The 27,471-nt window shown below is 39.1% G+C and overlaps 1 protein-coding gene across 2 annotated transcripts; it reads right to left on the minus strand.

The window, feature by feature from the left end:
- Window positions 1-113: 113 nt before the first annotated feature.
- On the minus strand, window positions 114-26,101 carry acp2 (acid phosphatase 2, lysosomal). 2 transcript variants are annotated; one of them, XM_076287641.1, is made up of 11 exons: window positions 25,981-26,101; window positions 24,974-25,069; window positions 24,088-24,174; window positions 23,820-23,972; window positions 19,085-19,183; window positions 18,902-18,991; window positions 15,638-15,770; window positions 13,182-13,270; window positions 9,960-10,066; window positions 6,127-6,302; window positions 114-1,660 (listed from the first exon to the last, which is right to left on the minus strand). In XM_076287641.1, the coding sequence occupies exons 1-11, from the start codon at window positions 26,068-26,070 to the stop codon at window positions 1,527-1,529; spliced, it is 1,254 nt and encodes a 417-aa protein (XP_076143756.1). In that variant the 5' UTR covers window positions 26,071-26,101; the 3' UTR covers window positions 114-1,526. The 2 variants fall into 2 exon arrangements, with proteins under 2 accessions (XP_076143756.1, XP_076143755.1); XM_076287640.1 differs by having other exon boundaries at window positions 114-1,663.
- Between the last annotated feature and the right edge of the window lie 1,370 nt (window positions 26,102-27,471).

The raw sequence follows: 27,471 nt of genomic DNA on the forward strand, positions 1-27,471 counted from the left end.
TGTGTTGCTAATGCCCATCAGAATGAACATTTTCCCTTAATGACAAACTGTAATTAATTAGAATCACCTTTAATTGTATATCCTGAGGGATAAGGAATGTGTTGTAATGCATGTAAAATTATTGTATTTATTATTTATTTGCATATTTAATTTTTACATTCCCTTTCCTTTGCCATTTTAAAGCATTCAATATATACAATCAGAGAAAAAAAACACACTGTAACATAGAAAAATGAACAAAGTTCATAAAATTTTACAAATACTTAAATCCTCAGAGTGGAGAGAGAGAGAGAAATCATTTTACTTAAAGGTGCTCTAAGCGATGCCAAGGGTGTTTTAGGCTAAACATTTTATGACAATTACTACAATTACCTAACCAACTGCTAGCTGTCTGTGTCCTGAATACACTGTAAAAAACACAATCTCTGTGGACAGCCCAGGCTCCAAAAACGGCAACAAAAACAACCTGGGCAAACCTACCCCATAAAAACATAAACTGTTCCAGCAAATCACAGACGAGATGTGCGTTTAGGAGAGTTTCAATTGCACGGGAGGGAGGGGGAGGAAGTAGTGAGCCAGCTCTCTGTTTTGTTTGAAAGTCAACAGAAGTGACGTTATCCAGCATTGCTTAGAGCACCTTTAACTACAGTAGATTCCCATGAAGATGTCAAAGATTGGAATTCAAAATATATTATGGAAACACTCAATTCACATTGTAAGTGTTGACATGACAACCTTTTTGGCCTGACTCTCACAAAATGGCAAATCACTGTGGATAACTGAGGGAAAACTAACTACCTATCCAATACCTTGCAATCTGTGAAAACAGAAAGTTGGTCAACTGCTGTGCAGTAATAAGGACTGAAAGTCTGTAAAGTATAGAGAATATTAAGAACTTAGTCATTTATCAACTGAACAGAAAGTAGCATCACATTTGACAATGCATCTTAGGATGCAAAAAAAGGTAAGTCATGAAGCACTACTAGCTGTTCCCTTTTAGTGTGCTCCGTAGACATAGCCACTTTTAAAAGTGTCACAATGATTGAATGTAAACAGAATTCACAAAATAACAGACACTTTACAGTGATGGTTTACCCTTTGTAGAAGGGATGGTCAAGACTTTGTTCCAAGCAACACAACATTCAGTGGGCATCCACTGTGGTCACTGCACTGTGAAAAAGGCAACCAGAAACACTTCTTATCCCAACAGTTTCACACACACACACACACACACATAATGGTTCTCTAGATTCCTTCAGTAGATTTCAGCGATTCTCTCAGTAATTCAGAGCTATGTGGCAAACATAACAAAACCAACTTGGTAGGTATGCAAGGCTATTGTAGCCATGTCAAGGTTTTTTTGCCAAAAGACAAGCAAACAAACAAACAAAAAAAAGGTAAAAACAATCATATTTCGTTTTTTCATCCCTGTTTCATCCAAACTGAAAGGTTATGGGTGTGGGCTTTATGTAAGTTCACAGATCATCCTCGCCATCCCATGTGTCTTCTTTCCGGTGGTATGACCGTCAGGAGTTCTCATCCCCATCATTGATGACGTGACTGTATCCAGTTGAGGTCTCCCTTTGCCGGCAGAGCACAACGAAGAGGAGCAGGACGAGGAAAAAGAGGAGGCATGCACACACTGCCAACCCAATCACAACTTCTGAGGGAGGAAAGGCAAATACAGTGTTCAGTAACATCAGGAAGTCACAATGAAACGATCAACATTCCTGAAGAAATGACACATGGCCTAATAGTGATTAATAGACATTTTCACCAAGTACATAGAGGTGGTACATCCAATCATTTACTTATGGTAGTCCAGTGGTTCTCAAACTTTTTCTTTCATTCCCCACTTTGATCAAGGGGGCATTCTCGAGCCCCACCTGTCCCTCATCGCTCTAAGAAAGTGGTAGGTCAAGCTTAAAATTGTCAAATGTATTGAAATAATGTCAAGTTCTAAATATATCCTCTTCAACAGAGTTAAAATCAGCTGGTGCTGCAGATATAATAATAAATAAATACATAACACACATATTTATGTTTCCCAGCAACATATTAGGAAGCATAGGCCATTTTACAGCATTGTACAATATATTCAATGAAATACCAACATGCTGCATTAAATGGATCCATAATCCAGTCATACTGAGCACTGCTGGTTGGGAAATATTTTTGAAATAAACTTTGCAGGGATGTGATGTAGGCCTACTGTTTAATACATGGGATCACAAGAGTGCCTCCCAATCAGACGTTTCAGCGATTTCGCTCAGAAATCTCAAAGGCATAATACTATCGCAATCGAGGCGCCTGTCCCATACTCAAGTTTTTTTGGTGAATGCAGTAATTGCCTTTGCCTTGTAACTGGACATTTAACTCAAATGTATCGCTAAGATAGGCCAGCTTCGTCAAGAAATGTTCATTAGTGAACGTGCTTGCAGATTCAAACATGCGCTCTTCCTCCAAGAAGAGGCGACTCGGAGCTCAAACACGCGCAACAGCACTTTACCTCGGGAAAGCCACCTTGCCTCGCTGTGAAACAGTACAGCATTTTGGTCAGCTACCATCTCTTCGCAAAGTGCGGAGAATAGACGCGCTTTTAAGGGCCAGGTTTTGATGAAATTCACAAATCTCACAACAACGTTCAAAATCTCATGTACGTCGGGACTAACTAAGCTGCCTTGACACGAGCACTTCTCTGTGAATAACACAGTGCGTCCATTGCGCATCGGGTGCTACCTGGGCCCAGGCTACAGATAAAAAAAAAAAAAAAAAAACTCCTGTTTTTCACGTCAGTTCGCGCCCCACGTGGCATGTCTCCGCGACCCACAGTTTGAGAAACGCTGTGGTAGTCAATCAGTTTTAGGGACAATTGTACACAGAAACTAATCAACTACTTGATTATGTAGATTTCAACAACTTTTTCTCAGCAACAAACTCAACCGTCAATTTCTAAAAAGACAATTTTTGTGACAGATTTTTTATGTTTGTAAGAGGTAAAGTTTATGTCACTACCAAATAAAAGAAATGGTACCCTTATACTGCAAACTACAAAATTCTGAAATTAACAGCACATTAGTTTGAAAACTTGTGCAGTGGAAGCATTAGGGTTGCGAACCTGGTATATTCCTGGTAAATTGGGAGGGTAAAGGGTATACATGCCACCAGTGATGCCAGTAACGCGTTACTTAGTAACGCGTTAGTCTATTTTTACCACTTTTTTCAGTAACGAGTAATCTAACACGCTACTATTTACAAACCAGTAATCAGATTAAAGTTACTTATCTAAGTTACTGTGCGTTACTATTTTTGTCATGATCCTTAATAAAAAGATATATTCTTTGCTTTCTTCTTGTCTTGGGTATTAATGTCATGTAGAGGCTATGCTCACGTTTTCAGCATGAGGACAATTCACGTGCAGCGACACAAACGTAAACAACGAGAGAGAGAGATGCACATTTCATCAGTCATTACTTTGAGTTTGTGTCAGTTAAACATGACAACATTAAGGTACATTGTACATTCTGTGCTGGCGACAAAGTGCTGTCTAGCTAGACATCCCAAGTCTCCCGAAGTTTTGTGAGTCTCCCACATATTGATAGCGGCTTCCTGACGCCCGCAAATTACATAAAATCTCCCGGAACCTAGAGCGAACAAGAGCACGCAAGCCAGACCGGACTTCAAATCAAAGATTCTAGAATCTTTGCTTCAAATCGCGTGTGCATAGCTTAATGCGCACACAACGGAGAGGGAGAGAGAGAGGAGTGGTGCGTTTGTGCCTGAAGCGCATCCAAGACAGAGAGCATCCTGGTCTGTTTTGCTAAATCAACCAATCCGTTTTCAGTGTAAGTGCTTATATCTCTTTTCTCCCAAACATAATTAATCAGTTCAGTCAGTGTATCTAGGAACAGAAGCGTCATGGCAGCGTCAGTGCCCCTCAAAAAGGAAGATTTAAGACCCATTTCACACCAGACTACACAAAAGTGTACCCAATTGTCTCAAAAGATTAGCATTGCTCACGGTGGGTTAAATGATTGCAAAAGACTTGTTGAGGTGAGTTTAACAAGTGTAATTTCATTTGCATATTATTCAGGCCTATAGGCTACAAGATGGCTAGTTGCCAAGGCTACATGAAAAACAATCTACATATTTTACTATAACAGTTTCTATCAATAGGCCTTCCTTATTTGGTGTACTTAGACATTATTGAACAAACATCTGAATTTCAGTATCTAAGTAGGTTAGGTTGGGATGTCTGCTATACATTGCTGTTAAAATGCACTTCCAGTATATTGAGTATTGACAAAACCGTTATCATTTTTATGTTGAGGCGTTGGGGGTGTTGTCGGCAGCTGCTGAAAGTAACTAATAAAGTAACTTGTAATCTAACTTAGTTACTTTTAAAATCAAGTAATCAGTAAAGTAACTAAGTTACTTTTTAAAGGAGTAATCAGTAATCAGTAATCAGATTACTTTTTCAAGGTAACTGTGGCAACACTGCATGCCACTTTCCAACTGTTACATGAAATGCAGGCTTTTTTGTAATTTGAATGTGTTTTCTTTCATTCCATCCTCAAATATGTCCTCCACATTGTGTACAAAGAATGAATATACTTTTGGACCAAGAATGTGCAAGGTTGTTACAATGGAAAAATGCTTGGTTTCTCTGTTTTTTTCTGGGTTAATCATGTTAACCTCAGCGGTTATTTCCAAACTACTATTGCAACACAATTCCATGTTTATTTCCAAACTGGACTATTAGAGAAGTCCATGGGATTCAAAACAATGTTAGCTGGCCTACCTGCAAGTGTAGTGAGACCATTGCAGATTAGCCTGGGAATACCCATACAAACCTTTGGCAAATTTGGGATTTGCTCTGCAGGTCTGTCTGGCCAAGAGGCCATTGAAGAATTAAATACACAGGCACGCAAATGCAGTTGCTAATCCAGCATGGATGTATATTTCTTTGGAATTAAGTGAACTGCATTTAAAAACCTTCGTTTACAATATTGCTGAGCTTAATGTACCCATTTAAGTTTAATTTCACTGCTAGTTACGCCCCTGCTTGAAGTCGTAAGTCAATGACTAGACCAGACCAGACCAGACTAGTCCAGACCCACTCTCAATTCCAAATGAGAAGGTCTCTGTGCTAAACAGGCTAACTGCAGATTACTTAAAATGCAGGACACTTACTGGACCCTCTTATCTGAGCATGTTTCAGCTCTATTTTTCTACAGATGTTGCTTTGGACACTTCAGACTATGATTTTTTAGGATTAGATTAGGTCACTTGCAAAGAGTTCCTCTGATAACCTTTCAAAGTAGACCCTCTGTGCAACAAACACTGCACAGTGGTGTGGTGCACCACCACAATTGTCCTGGAAGTCCTTTGAGTCTGAGTAATGGTATGGTGTTTGAGATCTGTTTGACGTCAGCTGTTGCTAAGCTTGAGGTCGATGCCTTTTTCCATGTATGGATAATCAGAAAAAAATCCTGTATGATTAGCAATCTGTCAGCTTTTTTTCATATAGAAATTGTCTTTGCCGCAATGATTAATGAATTATCTAACTTCTTAAGTCATTTAAGTGTCATTTAAGGAAGCACCACAAGATGGAGCCATATTAGCATGCCTGTTTGAAAATGAGCAGTGTAGTTTTCAGTTAAGATTAATCATAGGCAAATACTTTCAGCGACATATAAACAGTTGGCATGTTGAGTGAAGATAAGGAAATATTCAATCTCTCTTGAAAAAACAAGAATGTAAACATAATATAATTGCTTGACATATATACTATCAGTCAAAAGTTTGGAAACACTTCAAGATTGGAAACATTTCCATTCCAATCCATTATAGACAGAATACCAGCTGAGATCAGTTGCATTGTTTTTTAATCAGGGCAGCATGTGCTCACATAATTGTAGAAGGGTTCTAGACTGTTGTAGAAAGAAATAGCTGATCATTAATGCAATATATACATTGCCCATCATCAGCAACCACTCATCCAATGTTCCAAAGGCACAATCTGATATCATTTTAAAAAACTAACTGAGAAAACATTGGAGAACCCTTTTCCCGTATCACAGATATTCTCAGTAATACTTGAAGTAAAGATGTGAAAATACTAACCTGTGTCTTTTACTGTAGTTACCACTTGACAGTCCTTCTCCCAGTCAGGTGTTATGACATCCTTAGTGAGACGAATGAAGTCTTGCAGAGGACAATACTGTTCACAGCTGGGCAGGGCCAGGGGATAGGGTGATTTACTGCTGTCATTGCGGTAGAACATGGCCACAGTGAAGGACCTAGATAACAAGGCAAGTCCAGATATTTTCACTGACATGACCATAACCTGTTTTTTTTTCTTCTTCTTTTTGACACTCTTACTTTATTACATAGCAATAAACAAGCTGTGGAGCTATTTCACCAGAATATCCTTCCTGTTGTATTTTATTATTAGAGAGAAACGATCACACCAATACTTTATTAACCAACAGTATTTCATTATTAAGAGGAACGGTGTGTTGTCTTTTCAATAAGGTTATCATTGTGCTATTCCTTTGTGTACATCTAGAGCATGGGTCCGCAACAGGCGCCAGTAATATTCTTTGGCCCGCCAGATTATTCTGGAAGTCCGATTTTTTAAAACATTTTTATTTTACAATATTTATTTACAAATAGCCTATTCAACAATCAGTCCGCCGTGCTTAAACAAATATGGAAAGAACCCCAGAACGCAACAGGATCTAGCCTAGCTAGCCTACTCTGTGCGTAGCCCTCTACCAGCGCTTCAATGCTGCGCTTTTGTACTGCTGTCTGGAGCGGATAGGCCACCCTGAAGGTGGCGCTCCGTCTGGTAGGCTAGTGCCGTCTGATATTCTTTTAAAAAATATAAGTATATAAGTATAAGTACTATAGACTGCTCTGGCCTGCCGCCCGCCATCTATTGGCCATGAAAAATACTGGCCCGCAGCCAAAGTTACTTGCCGACCCCTGATTTAGAGGCTCAAACATACAGTTTACAGTGCCTTGCGAAAGTGTTCATACCCTTTGGTCTTTTTTTTTTTTTCATTTTCTTGTCTTAAACCTGGAAATAATATGTTTTTGGGGTTTCTTTATATAGCACATTTTTCATGCACAAAGAGCAAAAAAATTCGCTTTACACATAGAATTACATTAAGAAAAATGGAAGGAGAAAATGGAGGGAAAAAACCACATTAGTTCATCGGTTAAATTTAACCAACTGAAAATGTCCATGGACAATGATGACTCTCTACGTAAACAGTGCACTGCATGGTGACACTGAATAGACCAACCCGGTAGCCTTGCTGGCAGTCTAGAGCACACTGGAAGCACAGGTCAGCAGCAAGTGGACTTTTGACAGCCACAGATCATAGATGCTAGTTTGTCATCACTCCAGACTGTGGACCCTAACTGTGGACCTTAACAGAACAGCTGAACGATCTCGACTTTGCCAACAACCTAGTCAAGTCCTAGTCAAGTCCAACCAAGTCAAGTTCTAGAGACCAAATGCATAGCAAATGATCAGTACTTGAAAAAACAGACATATAGATAAATATGGGACAGACCAAAGGTATGAGGATCAATAACAGTAACATCAAGATCAGACTGCAAGATGGAGTGGTGGAGAACGTTATTTACATACTTAGGAAGTGCAGTGGATATAACAGGGTGTTATAAACATTTATCTTTTTGCTTTTCAATTAAACTCATGGATGGTATTGTGTCTCAGGGCTCTTTGGATCAGTGAAATCAATCTCAGACACCTGTGATAATTAGTTTGCCAGGTGAGCCCAATCAAAGAAAAACTATTTAAGAAGGATGTTCCACATTATTAAGCATGCCATAGGTTTTAAACAATATGGGAAAGAAAAAGGATCTCTCTGCTGCTGAAAAGCGTGAAATTGTGCACTACCTTGGACAAGGTATGAAAACATTGGATATTTCCTGAAAACTTATGCGTGATCATCGTACTGTGAAGAAATTTGTCGCTGATTCAGAGCACAGGGGGGTTTGTGCAGACAAAGGCATCATAAGGAAGGTTTCTGCCAGACAAATTCATAGGATTACGAGAGCAGCTGCAAAAATGCCATCGCAAAGCAGCAAACAGGTATTTGAAGCCGCTGGTGCCTCTGGAGTCCTGCAAACCTCAAGGTGTAGGATCCTCAAGAAGTTTACAAGTTTGCATAAACCTACTATTCTGCCACCCCTAAACAATGCTTACAAGCAAAAACGGTTGCAGTGGGCTCAAGAATACGTGAAGACTAATTTTCAAAGAGTTTTGTTTACGGATGAGTGCCGTGCAACCCTAGATGGTCCAGATGGATGGTTGTTAAATGGCCACCATGTCCCAACAAGGCTGAGACGTCAGCAAGGAGGTGGCGGAGTCATGTTTTGGGCTGGAATCATGGGGAGAGAGCTGGTAGGCCCCTTTGGGGTCCCTGACGGTGTGAAAATGACCATGGCAAAGTATGTAGAGTTTCTGACTGAGCACTTTCTTCCGTGGTACAAAAAGAAGAACCGGGCCTTCCGTAGCAAAATCATCTTTATACATGACAATGCACTCTCTCATGCTGCAAAGAATACCTCTGGGTCATTCGCTGCTATGGGCATAAAAGGAGAGAAACTCATGGTGTGGCCCCCATCTTCCCCTGACCTCAACCCTATTGAGAACCTTTGGAGCATCATCAAGCAAAAGGTATATGAGTGTGGGAGGCAGTTCACATCCAAGCAGCAGCTCTGGGAGGCTATTCTGACATCCTGCAAAGACATTAAAGCAGAAACTCTCCAAGAACTCAAGTTCAATGGATGCAAGAATTGTGAAGGTGATATCAATGAAGGGGTCCTATGTTAACATGTAACTTGGCCTGTTAAGATGTTTTGATTGAAATAACTTTTGATTTAATTTATATCACCTCCTAATGCTGCAAATTCAACAAATATCCATTTATAGTTCTTTACAACCTATAAAATGTCTTGAAACTCTGTTGTGCATAATAATTTGGAACAGCGCATTTTGAGTTTATATTTTATTATAGTTATCATTGGGAGGTTTGTTCAATAAAATTCGAAATATACTGACTGTCATTTGCATCAACTATTTAGGAAAATCTGAGAAAAATGTAATTTGCATAATAATGTGGAATGCAGTGTATAGGAGGACTTGGAAATGGAGACGTGGAAAAATCCAGAGTTTCATCAGAGGAAAATACTGAAAGTGTGGTTGTTGAACAAAATCAGTAACAAAGAATTATCGGCATAGCAGTAAAAACGCTATAAGTTGCGTAAGGGATAATGTATAGAACGCCGGTCATTATCGGAAAATAAGTCCCAACAGGGGCGAACAGGACCGCAAGCCAGCGAAAAAATAAACTCCACATGATATGACTCTTTACATTTATTTGTCACCATTTCATCGTGGCTTTTGGTGAGAAACAAATAATTCGCAACACATGCTGAACTTGAATCAAACATTCTTTAGAACACAGCTGATCAACCGTCTGCTTTCACTTTTGAATGAAGTTCCAATGCAAGAAGTGACTGTACTAATTGCGGAGTGATATGAAAGACGTGAATTAGAAGCACAAAACCCATTTTCCTTGACAGAGGTCTGTTATACTTAGCAATGGTCTCGAGGAATAGCACACCAACTGAATGGAGCATTCTGCAGCATTATGAAGAGCAGTGTAATAAGATCATATTTAAGGGCTTCATAGTCAAGGGTGTTAATACATACCCAAATACAGATGTTCTTTTTTTCAGATTGTTTTTTGTTTGTTGCCAACAACAACAAAAGTATTATTATAACCATATCAGGTCCATTTTCCAATGCTAATCAATCAAATTAACATTTAAACCTTTCCCTAAATAAATGTGGCATATATGTGCAATAAAGTGCATACAAGCTCAAAAATAAAATGTGTAAAATAAGTGTAGCATACCCATTGTCCTCCTGGTACAATTCAAATATGTGACATGAGGCATAGGGGGGCTGCTGCCCATTGAACACATCCAAAGCTGCCTGCAGGGCCACTATAGTGGTGTCATGCTGTAGTGAGTAAAAGACATTATTAACAGAGGATGTGCAGTGCTTTATTTATCTGTTTATTTATCACAACAGAAAACTTACTTCATCATCATACTTTCTTCAGTTGCTGATAACAGCATTTTCAGAGGCAAGTATCTAGTAGTAACTACTTACAATGACATCAATAAACATTACTTTAAACAGTTTGTGTATGTTAATGTAAAGTCATACAACCCTAAATTAAAAAAGAATGCACTAGCATTTCCAACCACCCAAAAAAAGGCAGGCCGATAAGACATATGTAAACGCTGGCTGTAGCAGCGAGCATGTAAACAAAGGTCTAGCTCAAAACTCCTCAAATTAATGTAATTTTGTTTGAACTCGTCATCATCCATAAATAGACCCCAGGTTGTTTTAACTCCATATCTTTCCTTCAAGTAATAATAGGGTCATTTTATGAAATGAGTGCCTTTTACACTATGCAATTTTCAAAATTTTCATCAAAAGTAAACCTCTTTTCAATTTATCCACAGCATTAACACATGATCACCCTCCAAAAAATCATGTTTGCCCACCTCAGGCATACTTTCTTTGTTTCCACATTGAAATAAAATGGAGCAATGTGATGGGGTGGTATGTGGCATAGGCGCCGGAAGCACAGTGGCCCCCTAGCCTGGCTAACATCAGACCTCATCTCATTGAGACAGGGTCTGGGAACTAGACATTCATTTTCTTGTATTTGAAACGTGGTTTACGAATGCCCAGAGCCGTTTATTGGGCGCTACGAATGTCTATCAAATGCGTCTGTACGTAGCTCATAATGGCTTCGGTGTGTCGTCATCGTCTTGCTGCCCTCCCTCCGTTCTGTAATTGGTCCCCTAACTGAGGCGATTTGCTCCATGGAATCCAGGCTGCCTAGCAGCGTGAATAAAATTGCGCGTGTAAGGCAGCATGGGAAAACCCAGGCTAGTGAGGCTAGTGGCCCCCACACTTTTAGCTCAAAATATCCTTTAATAAACAATATAAAAAAAACAAAAAACCGGTGGAGTCGTTAACTCGCTTACGGTGATAGTCCGCATCTAACGCTTCTATTTGTGCAGTCACTGACTATCGGGGCGCCTGCAGGAATGAATGGGCTCGTTTCCATACAGGGGTTTGGGGTCAAACCTAAGGAGGCGGAAACTTGCTCTCACTCGGTCCTCTCAGTTTCCATTAGAATTGAGGGATGCTGGTCGAACTCGCCAGCCTCTGAAAGTTTGTTACAGGAACTACCCATATGCAGCTTTTGCTGTACAATCACGACACTAATTAGATTTATTAAAATGACATAGCTGTAGCAAATACTCTTCCCACACTGATACACCTTTGCTTAAGCCTTTAATATCATTTTACTTACGTGCAGAGACAGTAACCTAAACATTTTAGGCTACTAAGCTACCTTAATTATTCTATCCTCCTGGGAGGCAAAAAATAAACATTTTTGCATCAGCTAGCCTATTTTACTTAAATAGGCCATCATATCAAATGTTGCATTATATACTTCATTATTATCACCTACTTGATAAATCAATATATTATGAACACATCTCCAGGAAGTTTAAATAGCCTATTCCTAGTGTCGTCCAGCCTATCTTGCAGCATGCCAGCATCGGAACCCACAGATGTTTTTGCAGACTTGGTGGCATGGCATATGAGTCTTCACACTCTATTGAATAAACTAACATTTCATGAGATCCAGACTATAGGCTAGTCCACACTTCAACAACTCGAACATGAAATCTAGGCTACTTCTGTCTAAACTTTTGAGAGGAATAGAGACACTAAATGAATGTAGCAGTAAGCACAGCATTAGTGTTGCCAGTGAAAAGTCGTTGTCCTACATCATGGGTCACCAACACTCTCTCAAGCTACCAGTCACAGTACTACATTTAAACACAATTGTTGCCGCGACGCATTCCAGCCTACGAATTTTAAAAGCTAAATCATGCATAATATAAAAACAATTCAATTAAGGCTACTTGGCTAAGCAAAAAGGTTTCCATTACAGCACATCGCACGTTCAATGAATGAATGCAAGCGGCTGGCTGCCTTGTCTCGCAATAAGTATAAGTATAAGTATAAGTAAGTATATATACTATTTTGATCCCTTGAGGGAAATTTGGTCTCTGCATTTATCCCAATCCGTGAATTAGTGAAACACACTCAGCCCACAGTGAACACACAGTGAGGTGAAGCACACACTAATCCTGGCGCAGTGAGCTGCCTGCAACAACAGCGGCGCTCGGGGAGCAGTGAGGGGTTAGGTGCCTTGCTCAAGAGCACTTCAGCCGTGCCTACTGGTCGGGGTTCGAACCGGCAACCCTCCGGTTACAAGTCCGAAGCGCTAACCAGTAGGTCACGGCTGCCAATAAACAGCGGCTGGAAATCCTGAAACGTAATAGTGAAAAATCAAATACCCCCCAGATTTCAGTGCACATCAGTACCAACCAGATTTATTGATATATAGCCTCATTTATGATGTCCAGGACCCATGTTACTGTTTCTTTCACGCATGCAGTGTGTGATTTGGATGAGTCAGACGACGGGTAGCTTGCTTGTCTTGACACACACAAATACATACACACCAAAGCTACATCCCGCGCTGGTTCCTCCAAAGTAGCCTATAATCGTCGCTCAATTCAAAAAGCCTCAACTTATTTTTTTCAAGAAAAGTTTTGGTTTTTCATCTGTGTGATGCTTGGCAACCATTATCGCTTAAGATAATGTGACTAGTACCTTATGCTGCACTGACAAAATTCTAGTGGCACTGTACCTTTATTGTTCCTTTATAGTATCTTGATGTAAGTCACTTTGGATAAAAGCGTCAGCTAAATTAATTAATATAAATGAAAAGAACCTCATACTTATATTATAAAACCTTGTACTTATATTACGAAACCTTGCAGGTAGATATGGTAACTTAAAAAAAAAAAAAGCACAAGGCACTGTGCTAACAAAGCTCCTTAGTTTTTCTAAAATCACTGTCATCTACAACCTCTTGGGAGTTGCTTCATTAATGGCAATCACCATTCATAAACTGTTGCATTAACAGACACTGCTAGTACCACATAAAATCTGCAGAAATGGTTTAGCTTACCGCTGAGTATACAGTCATCTTCAGAGGCTCTTTAGAATCTTGAACAGCATGTGCAGACATGTTAACAATAATCTGGTTTAAGAGGAGGCCTGTAATTTGAAAGAATAACAACAATGCCAATATGTTAATCTTGCTCCTTTCAATTTAGTTGTTACCAGGCGAAATACAATTTTAATGACAACACACTTTCAAAAGTTACTACTACTACTACTACTACTTCTTATTATTAATTAACTAAAAAGTTTGCATAGGCTATGTACAGTATAAGACCCTATTGGAATACGGAATACCGTATTGGCCCGAATAGAAGACGGCCCTGAATATAAGACAACCCCTCTTTTCAGGACATTTTTTTGGGGAAAAGGATAAAATAGCCTAAATAGAAGCAGCTTTTTGTAGACCAAATGTCTTTTTATATAGATTTGTTTTTTAAATGCTGGTGATAACACAATTAATTCATTTATAGGCCGTTTAACACCATTTAAATTAAATCATGAGATCAATTACATTCATTTTTTGGGATGCATTCGTCAAATTTAAATTAAATAAATAAATAACTACATTAATTAATGCCATAAAAGTGCAAAAGATAGACTGTTGTATTTCTAACAATTATGAATGAAAAGAACCATAGCCTCAATCAATTTCAATAATGCATCAACAATAGCCTAGGCCTACATGTCTAACTGTACATTCTTGAAACAATCAGTTTCAACAACACTGACAGATGTTGGCGTCGCAAAAAACACTGACGTTTGATCAGCATTGCCCATCAGATCCAGGGGGGGTGGGAATGAGTTTTCCTTAAATTTATCACATAGCCTTAGCTTCTCTTCGAAGTCTTATGGGCACGACTTCTCCGATACAATGTCAATCCATTGCACCGCATCATTAAGGCTCTGACATCGGTGTGTTTAGCTCTTTAGCGGTCTTCGTTATTACGTTTTTCAGTCACATATTCAAACACTCTCCTATCAATCTGTTGGGAGGCGGCAATGGATTTGGATTATGACTGTTTGCATTTTTAAGACGGTCTTTCTGGGCTCGCCATCGCGTTAATCATATGATTTTTAAATTGCCATCAAAGCTCCTTCTCAGTTGTTGGTTAACTTGACCTATTTCTGATCCACTTTGTTCGAGATTACTTCTTGGTCTCTCCATCATTCAGGCTCGTGCCACTGTTGTGGAGAAGGTTGGTGGCTGCTCACTTAATACACTCGTTACAAAATATCGATACGGCGCCATCAAGCCTATACAGGCTTTTCCTTTTCTTTTCTAGACCGCGAATGTAAGACGACCCCACTTTTTCAGACATAAAATGAAAAAACCTTGTCTTATACTCAGGCCAATACAGTACAATCCCAAATAACATTAATCAACCAAGGAAAACTCTGTTCACCAAATCATGATAAGCTATTGGCACTGCAGCATTAGTTTGTGATGTTTACTGAGTGTAATCTTAGGTAATGTCATGTATGAAAACTAGTATTACCAGGCAATAATATAATGAGTGTCAGGTCGAGTGTAGTTGGGTCAGAGGTAATGGGTTGGCTATGTAGTCATCGAAAAGGCGATGGCAAAACAGAGTTTTCAAAAAAAAAAAAAAAAAAAACACCCTGGAACCCGTTTTTGAAAAATATCGTTTTTGGTCGATATTTTTGTTTGGTGGAAGCAAGGCCAAAACTTGATCAAATTCAGCATGACTTGCGACTCGACTTGGACTACTATTCACTCAAACTAAATTTCCTGATCGTGGACCACTCAACCCAGAGACACTTTCACTTCAGCGACGAAGAAAAAAATAAAATAAAAAATAGCTGAGACAAGCGGGCAGAGCCTGGCTGAGTGATACAGAGACATGCAATTGCGCCGTGGAAGCCTAGTAGTCTAGTCCAGAGCTATCCGTCCAGTCTGCATGAGAAACTAAATAAAATATCACATTGATCACGGCCAAGAATCACCGTGATTAATTTTTAAATACATAATGCGTTACAAAATATTAACGCAATTAACACATTGTGTTTCCCTATTTCCTTTGTGGAGGCTGATCCGTGCTGCCGTTACCACCACAGGCATGCACTGTGCACTGTGTGTAGGGCACCAAGAGACAGAGGAAGGACCAACATTTAGCCAATAAATAGCAGCTTTTGTCGTGGAAAATTCCACCTCTGAACCTCTTTGAACCAATTAGCACTCTGGAACCAAGTATCCGATGGACAGCGAAGACGAGAATCGCTGAGAGCCTGTTGATCCTTTTATTCACCGTATTGCAGTGAGAATACAATCAAAACAATGTTTAGACTGAACTGTCAAAGGGAACACAGAAACATCCTGACAACACTCAAAGCACATTCTAAAAACAATAGGCGTTCATGTGCATTCCTGGCTTTGTAAATGGGAAACAGTGGTTTGGACTGAGCAATAAATTATTTCACCCAATCAAAATATGAACATACCTCCTTGGAGCCGACACTTCTCTTTCTGCTTATAGACTCCGAACATCATCTGAAAGCCGAAGTTTTTTAATCTCCTCAGTGTCTCCATTACCTCAGGAGTCACCCATGGTGGGATAGTCATGTTATGTTTGGACTGAATGATAAAAAAATAATAACATGGGACATTCTGTGTTAAATAAGATCAAATCCAGAAAAATGCCTGCAGCACCAATTCAGATTTTGTTCAGATTTGTCAATATAATAATATTATTATTATTATTATTTTACATACCTAATCTGGGAAGCAATGCTTGGGTATTAATAGCTTGAAAATTGTCTTTAAAACAAATGAGCTTGAATGTAACCGCATTCTTTGGTCATTTTCTTCAGACATGATCAGACTGTGATGAGCTCAGTTCTGCAGATAGGCAGGTGACCCATGGTATCAACATCCATTAAAATATCTACCTTTACACATCCATGAAAGTATTTGTCTATCAACATTCATTAAACTATCTGTCTATCAACATCCATTAAACCATGTCAACCTAGCAACCAAGATGATTACCCTAGTAACCAGCATAGCAACCACCATATGTGTCTTAGCAACAATAACAATTACCCTAGCAACAACCTTGCAACCACCACTATGTCAACCTAGGAACCAGCATAGCAACCAACATTATTACCTTTGCTCCTAGGCACCTTCCATCCGACTTTCTCTCAATCCATCTACTTCAAACTATTTATCCACTTATTAAACTATTTGTCTATCAACATAAATTAAACTGTTTGTCTGTCAACATCCACTAAACTGTTTATCAACATCCATCAATATCTGTGTATAATTCAATTACTACTTAACAACCTCCATAGCAAGCAACAGATTACCCTAGCAATAACCCTAAAACGTATAACATACTGTAAATTACACTAAATGTAAATCCCCATTCTCTCTCTTCTACCCCCCCCCCCCCAAATCTCTTTTTTGCATTATCTGTTTAAACTATAAATTATATTTTACATTTAGTTTTTGTCATTTTCATGCACTGGTATTTCCTTGGAATTGCTTTTTTGTAGTTTCTTTCTTTCTAGTTTCTTTCCATTTTCCTTTTTCTCAGAATAATTTTGCTTCCCTTCAAGGGTGGATTTTTCCTTATTGTTTTCAGTGTGAGAGTACAATAAATCACCAAAAGATTATTTTTTATACCTGTTTTTAGTCAACTTTACCATAGGTGGCAATAATTCTGGAGAGTACTGTAGCTAAAGCATGTGGAGTGAGGGAGCACTGTTCTGCCCACCGTTTTTGCTGAGGATCTTGCTCATGGTATCACATCAGATAGATCTTGCCTTATTATTAAATGAACATGCAGACAAACACTAATAATGCACAGAACCCCTAACAACACAAACAAGCCCTGCTCAAACACTCTAAAACAAACACTGAAGCCCACACACTCAGTCACACTACACATAGCTCACCATTTAAATTAGAGCTCTATGTGTCCAGCTTTAACAATCTATCAACTACTCCATTCATATGCAATATTAAATGACTATGCAATATTTATTCTCATGGTTATGACATATTTGGATTCTATTTATAATTTCACAACTGGATACAAGGCAAAACAACATGATGTGTAGTTAGGTAATTTAACTTTCAATAAGATCCCAATTCTAGATACAGCAGCATTGTGAATGTCATTGTTAAGAGGAATTCTTATATTGAGCTACCTTCATCGTAGTTGTCAAATCATTTTATCACACACCTGACATCAAATTAATGGGATGTAAACCAGTGGCAGTGGGAGCATGACAGACATCACTAATGTGCATCACCACTATACTAAAACTATAAAAATAGGAAGAGGCATCATGTAGCAATTTCTTTGGTAATTTCTTTGTATATTTATTATATCAAACATGGAAGATGCCTAGTGATAACTACTTCCTTGTTTTCTTTGGCTATTTGAGTGTCACAGATTCTCTATTCCTATTGGTTTCTAAATAACTGTGGATATCCAACTCCTTAATTAGATGTGTATTTTATTAACACAGCAGAGGGGACTCTAATCTTTTCGCTGTGATTTGATTAAACTTTACATTCCTAACTCCGTAATGAGGTTTGAGAACATTAAATATCTTTTAGACTCTGCATGGTAAAACTTTACTGCACGTCACGAGTTCTTTCAACGGTCAACAGTCACAAGACCGCAGTGACCAAATTCTTTCATGCTTGACAGCTTGTATGCAACGAGTGACACTGTTCCTTGCAGATTCATCAAATGCATGAGCAGCACTAGGTGATGCTTTACTTGAACAAAATGCCCAGTTGTGAAAAACTGTTTCTGGTACTGTTCTGGTTTATTTTTGACAGGCCAAATGTATGCGAAAAGGGCAAATATAAAACATGCCGGTAATAATTATCATACAAAATGTATAAGGAGATATATGTGCTGACAGCCTGTGAAACACTCTATTAACAGCCTACTGTACTTTTTTACCTCAACAGGATGTGGCTTTCCTTAGAGGGACATCCCAACTGCCATAGGCCCACCTCTCATCAATTACAAAGTGTCAAGTGACGACTTCATCGGGCTTTAAGCTACATTTCTTTGGGAGAAGTCTTATGTTTGTGACTTTATTTAAATTTGGGCTATTTAGTCATCTTCTTGAACTTAGCACTAATAGGGCATTGAGCTCTGGAGACAAATTAGGCAATAAGTTTGCTACTAATTATATTGTTGATGTATGAGTGAATTTTAATTAATTATGGTGATTTACTCAGCAGATTTTTTTTTTCATTTGAGTGATATTCTTATTTTATATTATGAAGCTTATTATGATGTAGTGAACAGGAAGGTTTTCTGCCCGTTTTTGTTGATTTAGGCCATTTTGGCAGCTGGTGGCTTCTAATGACAGAAAATAAATCTACCCATTGCCAATTTCATCTAAGATTATAAATTATCGTTGGTAATGTTGAGGTGTTGCTCACTTGCTACTCTTTGATTTACTTCAATATTATTGTTAATTTAAAGGTCAAACTGATTTGAGGACTTCATTCTTTTGTCAACCTACAGTCGGTCAGGTGCACAACTGGTGCATTTGCATTTATAACATAAATTGGGTGAGGTAACATAAATTCGCTTATTTCAAAATAAAATCAGACGAACAAGAAAACATATTCTAGCAGAAACCCTGTTCTGGAATAGTAAACATTATAAAGACATAATAAAACAATAATCAATTTGACTAAAATGTCTAGTAGATTTTGGATCTCACCTCACAGTACAGGGTGTCATGGACACTCCAAACACTTTCTACTGTGGCTGTGGTCAAGCCTGTTTTATTCCTCACCATTGCCAGGAAATCCTTTGTTAAACAAGAAAGAAAAAAGAGATTGTATCTCATAACACCACACTACTCATACAGCTCCAAAGAACTTTATTGTGGGGGGGCACTTACTTTGTACGTTTCTGTAATATTGCGGAAGAAGTCAGAGTGCTCAGTTTCATTCATAAGAACCTTGTAGCGAGGGCAGTCGTCAATGGGAAATGAAAGTAACTAAAGAGAAGAAACAATAGTTATCATGACAGGCCTAGTTCCTCCCAAATCCCCTATAGGAGTTTCTGTTACTTGCAATATGAATAATAATATGTGTAAAAGACATTTGGATATTTTGAGTAGCCTAGCCTACTGTTTTGTTTCGCACATAGTGTTTGTAGAAGCACAAAAAAAGTGAAAAAGTGAGTTTTGTATAATATGGCCCCTTTAACATTGCAGTACCATAGCATGCATTTTGAACAGCAACTAGGAGATACAGTATACCTTGATGACTACCAAATGCACATCCATATCTGCATTATATGTATCTTTATCTGGTATAAATCCCATTAGGATCATCAAGTGCCCACATGGTCATTTGGGGGTCCAAATATGGGGTTCAAAGAGTCACCTCTGCCGGAGAGGGTTTTTGGACCCCCATAAAACCCCCGCCACTGGTACCATACCCTTCAAATTCATTTTGGCAAGAGCAAGGTTCCCACATATAACAAATAATCCTGTTTAGAATATATATGATCATTCCTTGTGGTGCTAAGGCCACCCAAAAAGTGAAAAATCACACATGCCGTCAACATTTTTTTAGGACTTTGGTGACCCACCTCTCACCCAAACAGTAAGGAATGTTGATTCTGCCTCCAGAATTGTGTAGTACAGGCTACAAAGAACTACCACAGCAGTTTCCAGCCTTCTACCACTATTAGAACAGACGTTATGGGCTTCCAAAAATGGCAAAAGATGAAATGTGAAATTCCAATGTGTCAATTACGGCCATGGCACCCGAAATTCAAATGGACGCCACGGGCAAACCGTTTGAGATATTGACCTGAAACTTCAGATTCCCTCGTTTGGTAACATAAGGCATATTTTCACCACTTTTCAGCAAAATCTGAGAGGTACCATGTTCATGATACCCTGATTTTGGCTGTTTTCACTTGGAATGACCCCTGTCAGACAGAAAACGGCCTTGCTTGCTCTGTTAAAGTTTTTATGCCCCTTCCAAACTGCGTTAAAAGGGTGTATTTAACCCTTAGAACCCTAAGCTTTTTTTAGGGCATTTTCACTACCTTCATTCATAAGGATTTATTCTGGTCATTGTAAGTGCCACACACATATATTATATATTGTTTTTTTCAGGAGAGTTTAGGCTATTCAGATCTGCCATCATTTCATGTATTAATACTAGCATTGATTTTATTTAGATTTTTAAAGAATTAAAATATAAAAAGTGTATTATAAAAATTCTTATATTTCGACATGTATCTCACCACAGCAAGCTCACAGCTCTACATGCATTTAATGTGTGTGTAGGGCAGACTGTCCTGAATCGGGCAATATAATTGCCATGTTGGAGGGATACTCTGGGGCTGAGCAATTAACAGAAATATTTGCTGTGTGATTTACGGAAATAAATGCCATTTTTTATTTAGTGATGAAAAATAACCTTTCTGCGCTCCATATCTGTGACACGAACTGATCTGACCTGACTTGACCCGAGGTTGCGTGTTAGCCTGCGTGTCTATGCAGTCATAATAATTCTCAACTCTTTACTGCATTGCCATGAACAAAGTAAAGGCAAAAAAGGTGTTTATTTGATGAACAAATTGGGATGCAATGTGAGCCTTGAATTGGATGCCATGCAGGAATTTGCTAGGATCTCAAAACCGGAATATGAACATGCTTTGCCATAGAGAAACACATGATAGCATTGGATTATAAACATGCTTTGCCACAAGAACAGACAAAAACGTGGGGTAAGTCCAGCTATATGAAGTTATTATTTTGCTGTCACTTCGTCTGTTTTATAACCCAGAAGGATGTACTTGGTATAGCTCTGAGTCTCCTCTTTCATCTGACATGCGTGGCATATCTATGCGATCATGGGTCCGCGAGTAATTCAAACGAGAGTAATGAGTGTGCAGCGTTGGTTTGTGTACATGACGTTATTATTTTGCAGTCACTTCGTCTGGTTCTATAAGCCAGAAGGATCGATAAACATGGTACCAATGGATAGCCCTGTGCCCCCTCTTATATCTGATATGCTTGCCATATCGATGCGATCACGGGTTCGCGAGTAATTCAAACTAGAGTAATGTTTGTGCAGGTGAATGCGGAGAAGTATAGACTGTAAATATGATGCAATTTGATTTAATTTCATGATTTTTTTTAATTTTCATACTTGATCGTACAGACAAGTGTGTAGTCTCGTTGGAAAGCCCCACTTCTGCTCTGTCGTGCAATAAAGGTTTCATCTCGCTGCGATGAACCGTTCCGGAGCAATGTAACAGAGAAGAAAGGGTGTGTTTTTTGACGCACTTTGCGTCAATCGGGTTCTAAGGGTTAACAGCCAGAATTTCACAATTTTCCCAGGGAGACACCCCTGAACCCCGTGATCAGCACCACCTCTTACAAAATACCATCAACGTCCCTGCTACCGGTCCGTCAGAAATATGAACAGAAACTGTTGTCCGGTCCGTACTACTGAACACTAGCCCACCACCCCACTTTCAATGCAGCAGAAATTTTCTTGTATTCTTTCCCAGGTCTGTGTGTTGACATAATCCTGTCTCGCACATCTATGGACAATTCTCTTGACCTCATGGCTTGCCTTTCACTCACTGACATACACCATCAACTGTGAGACCTTATACAGATGTGTGCCTCGCCATAATGTCCAATGATTTCATTTAGGCAGGTGGACTCCAATCAAGTTGTAGAAACATCTCAAGGATCATCCGTGTGTTTGGCCCATGGAGGTATTATATATAACTGGAGAGAGTGACTAAGTCCCGCCCCCATTCATTTCAATGGCCCTAGGCTAGCTGCTTCAGCCAAAAAAGTTTGAAATTGCCAGCAACCATCTTTACGAAAATGGCGTTTCATGGGTGTTCGTTTCCGGTACCAACATAGGTTACATGATCCAGACGTTGCATTGTCATGGACTACATGTAGGAACTACAGCCTGTGCGTTATAAAATAGTTTCCGGCCCCAGCAGTGGCGCGACTGGCTGGGGCACCTGCACCGTACGCCGGCGACCCGGGTTCGATTCCCGCCCCGTGGTCCTTTCCGGATCCCACCCCGACTCTCTCTCCCACTCACTTCCTGTCAGTCTCCACTGTCCTATCTAATTAAAGGCATAAAAAGCCCAAAAAATATACTTTAAAAAAAAAAAAAAATAGTTTCCATACACAACACAATGAGTAGGCTAATAATTGGATATAGGTCATGCATGCATCTGCTAAAATGTATGGTCATAGTCAGTTACCTTGTCAACCCACACATAAGACAAATAATAGCCTGATATGACAACATTTACTTTTTTCTTTTATTTACCACAAATTCCGGTATAATACAGCCTAACCATGTAGGCATTAAGTCAAGTATCAGTAGCCTAATCCAAGTAATTTTTGTTTTCTTTTGTCATCTTCCAGAAATGCAAACCAACGTAGACGCGCGAGGACGCTAGTGCCCAACACTAAACTCGTGTATGAGCCATCATCTACCAATCAGCATGTAAAAACTGGTGCCGAAAGTTGCAACCATGTAACGCCATGTTTTCAAAAATGTCAGCGGCCAAATGCCATGCTAAGTGGCTGAAGCTAACCCTTCAAATCCTGACCCCCTGGTTTGGCCCTCATCTCACCTAAAGTCCTACTACTGCCCTATCATGGCCTATTACTGTCCTCCCTGCCCGGATTCCTGGCCCGTACAGCCTAGCGACCCACCACTTGCCCTATGACAACTCTGCCCAGATTCCTGGCCCGTACAGCCTAGCGACCCACCACTTGCCCTATGACAACTCTGCCCGTATTCCTGGCCCATACAGCCTAGCGACCCACCACTTGCCCGATGACAACTCCTAATCCCCCTGGACAATTCCATTTCCTACACTGGACCATTTGAACTTTCTGACACTAAATAGGATTCATACATTATCATACTGGATATGTAACCATCCTACCTCTTGTAACATACACCTCAGGTTGCTTTAAACACCATGTTCTATTCTCTACATCTGACTAACTTATGCATTTATCATGTATACAGACCTTACTATTCTGTAACTGACCCTAGGCAAATGGGTCAGGCCGTCGTGGATCTGCTCTAGGTTTCTTCCTATATGTATCTCCAATTCTAGGGAGTTTTTCCACGCCCCTGTTACCTATGGGCCTTTGTTTCTTTTCTCTGATTGTCTAACATTCTGTAAAGCGCCATGAGACATGTTTAATGTTTTGGCACTCTATAAGTGAAATTAAATTGAAATTGATATGGAATGTCTTTTTTATATGATATGGAATTTCTTTATAAATGTACAAAACACTCCAAACACCTTTTTTTTTTTAAAGATTATTAGAGTAGTGTGTGTAGAGTGATAAAAAATAATTGCATCTGATTTAAGATGAGTCTGAACCATAACAAAATGTGGAAAACTTCAAAGGGCCTTCCGGTTAGACTGTAAGCCCTTTGAAACAAATGGTGATAGACAACAATATATTGTCCTGTATAGAATGTGCATAGAAGTCACATCACCACAATCCCAAGTTATGTCTTTCTGCATTTGGTTTTCATTCATGCCTCATGTCTCTCCTCAGTAATGTCTCCATATATCTGTACAACCTTCAGACTTTTGACACTTACCTTCTCCTGACTCTGGGGAACTGTGTGAACAGGTATAGGCTGCCACTGGACAGTTGGTTCAAAGATCTGTGAACCATTGGGTGGGTACAGCCCAGCTAAGTTCGACTCTGCACTCATCAGTGTTCGATCATAGTCAGTACTCCGTACAAATATCTACAAAAAAATGTGAAGATTTTTTTAATATGCAGCAAATGAGTGAAGAGCATCCTATACCCCAATTTTCAGAACATATATTGATTTTTTTTGTTTTAAGACTGATAAGAATAACCTCAAGGCGGTTGTAGTGTTCACTAAGGAATCCTTGGTAACGTCTGCGCAGCATCTGTCCCAGTTCAAAGTGTTGCTTCATTCCTTCCTAAAAGAAGATGATGGATGAAATCATGGCTACAAACATAATGCCCGATTCACATCTGATGTGTGGCAACTATGGCTGTAATGATATGCGTATCAAAACCAAATTGTGACACTTATATCCACGAACCTGTGTCGCAGCGCTTTGCAGTTTACAGCATTTTGCATTGTCTCTAGTGAACCTCACCACACTACCACAGAAGAGTCATTCTATTTTGAACATGGTCAGTGGTGTAAAATAGAGTTTGTTTTTTTGCACGTTGGTGTCACAATTTGGTGTTAATGCAAACAACTGTGTTGCTCAAAACTGCACCAATAATTATGCTCTCAAACAACTGCTTGAACCTGTTCTGGAAATAGACCCTTGGTTGTTTTTACTCCAGAACATTCCTTTAATTCCAAAGAAAATGCACATCCATATCTGTTGCCATCAGCACAGCCATTGGTTGTTTTGAATGCTTCATCGGTCGTCATATAATAATAATAATAATAATAATAATAATAATCATCAATGGCCTCCTTGCCAGACTAACCTGCAGAGCGGATTTAAATTCGCTAACAGGGTTTTCCCAAAAAGGCTTTGCCTCTAGCTGTCCTATGTGTGCTGCAATGCATGCAAATAGCAATTCAAATTGATTGTTGCCTTATCTGAGCAACAGCAATGCTGAGCTCACAGCCTTTTTTAAATTGGAGCACTCTACAACAAATAAAGAACAAATACAAATAATAGTGTCTCAAATCAGTCATATCATTCTTAGTCACAGCATCAAACACAAACTTGCATCATGTGAGAAACAACATACCTGAGTCAGCTGGCCAAATCCCTGAGGCCAAGCACTCTCATTATGTGGGTCAGTTGGGTAGGCTTTGACAGGGGAACGGTCACCATGCCGGTACAGCTATGTGTAAACGCAAAATGTTTCAATATGCCAAAAACAGCACATTATGTGATCTAATTCATGCATAACACTATGGGGTGATATTGCAAGACATGCCGTTAATTCAGACATTCAAAGTACAGCATTTTTTCTAGCAGACATAGGCTACACAACTTCTACTTGTATACTTCTTTACTTAATTTACTTTGTACAATTAAGCGAGCTACCATAAACAAGAGAAAAAAAATGATAGGGACGCCTGCGGTCAGCAAGACTATTCTTAGACAATGACAGGCATTGCAAACCCCCATGACCTGTAGTGTCGCAAGTTACTTTTGACTCCACATTACATGTAGCAATAACCTACATGAGTGGCTAACGTTAGGATTCAGTCAGATATTTCATGTAGGTACCATGTCCCTTGATTCCCTTTTAAGAACCCCCTAAAGTTACTCCTTACAAAGCTTACGAAGCCTGCAAAAAAATGTAAGTCCAAAATGGAAACTAACATTAACTCAAAAACGTTAGCTAGCAAAATCATGTTGGATTTAGCAATAGTAACATTAAGGCAAGAATCTAACGTAAACAGTGCCAATTGAGATGACTACAAAGTATTTCGATGCATTTTTATCTTGTGGAGTGTGTTTCAGTTAAGGTTTGATCTAACGTCATTGTCTAGGAAGTGCTAACGCAAACTAGGCAATTACACACCGCAAACAATGTTAAGCGCTTCAAATATTGATTGAGCATTTCACATAGAAGCTACCTAGGCGATAAAGCAATAATAATCAAATTAGATAAGTTCAACCTAACAGTAACGTAGGCTACTGTCCTAGCCAAGTTGAAGTAGCGTTGCTCAAAGTTAAGAGAGGTTGATTAACAATGATACACATTAATCTAGGTCGTCTACTTCAATGTTAGCAGATACTTACTAATGTGACGTATTTTAGGCGTCTTTCTCCCAAACAGACGTTCAAAGCAATATAAAATACCCACGAGAACCGTAAGAGTGACTGCGACATTCTTCGAAATCTATCGTTCTACAGCGGTGGCCACTGAGTCGCCAGTAGCGTGAAACTAGCGACAGTAACGCAAATGTCAATATGGCCGCCATTCGATAATCCTTCAAAATAAAAGTCAGAATTTATTTATTATTTTTTTCAATTCATGAACAGGGACATTAATACATTTATTGTGTTACCAAAGGTAGAGTACATTTGGAAAATAATCAAATACAAAACACACTATTAAATGCTACATTATTTCTATATTGCCTATAGTGTTGAATAAAAATTGTGTGGCTGATAAAACAACAAGTTGAGCATATTTAAAAGGGGGGTGAAATGGAATGGAAAACTTATAACATACTTTAAGAATGTATATAGATATTTATACCAAATTCGCCTTTGTAGGTATGAGGTACTAAATCTTGACCGAGTCACATACTATATTGACCCATACTGTTGAACTTCAAATTGTGTGGCTGTGAAAACAATAACTTGTGCATATTTAAAAGGCGAGTGAACAAAGATGAACTTGGTATAATATCTATGTATATTCTGAAAGTACATAAGGAGTCCATTTTACCCCCGTTTTAAATATGCACAACTTTGTGAATTGTTTTCACAGCTAGGAGGAGTTTGATATCAAACCCTTTTTGTAAGCATATTTGCTCTATGCGGTGTGATGTAGTGTGTGCCCCCACCTCCTATATCACCTGTGCTATACAATTTATTGGAGAGACCTACATATCATTTCACCTGTATATTGGTTTCTTTATTTTTTCTTCTGCATATTTTTTTGTGTGGTTTTAAACAGATGTGGGTAATATGTGAATGTTTTATCTGTCTTCTGTGAGAGGAAGGTGTTATAGAATGATGACATTCTTTAGCTCATTTATGAGCCTATTACGTGGTATTACTTATGATGATTGTTGTTCTACCTAGGTCAGCATGTGCCAGTGTGACTGCCTTATATATGCTTACCTATCATCTGTTCTGGTTTATGTACCTGATGAAAACCTGAGTGGTCAAAACATTGTATAAAACTGGGAGCAAGTAAGATGGTGTGTGTATAATCTCTTCTTTTTCCTTGTAGTATACGGCACCTGTGGAATTTTTAGATGTGTATACATCAGGAGAGAAGGGCTTTAGTTGGAGGTGACCAATAACCCGATGGCCACTCTGATAGAGCTCCAGGGTTCCTCTGTGGAGAGAGGAGAACCTTCCAGAAGGATGACCATCGCTGCAGCACTCCACCAATCAGGCTTGTATATGGTAGAGTGGCCAGACGGAATCTACTCCTTAGGGGTATTGTCATTATGGGGTATTGTGTGCAGAATTTTGAGGGGAAAATGAATTAAATCCATTTTGGAATAAGGCTGGAAAAAGTTCTGTGAATACTTTCCATGTAGGCCTACACTG

This window comes from Alosa pseudoharengus, unplaced genomic scaffold (genome assembly GCF_046254945.1).
Source record: "Alosa pseudoharengus isolate Yale_2024_CS ecotype anadromous, Long Island Sound unplaced genomic scaffold, YU_APseudo_1.1 YU_APseudo_1.1_scf_16, whole genome shotgun sequence".
NCBI classification, from domain to species: domain Eukaryota; kingdom Metazoa; phylum Chordata; class Actinopteri; order Clupeiformes; family Clupeidae; genus Alosa; species Alosa pseudoharengus.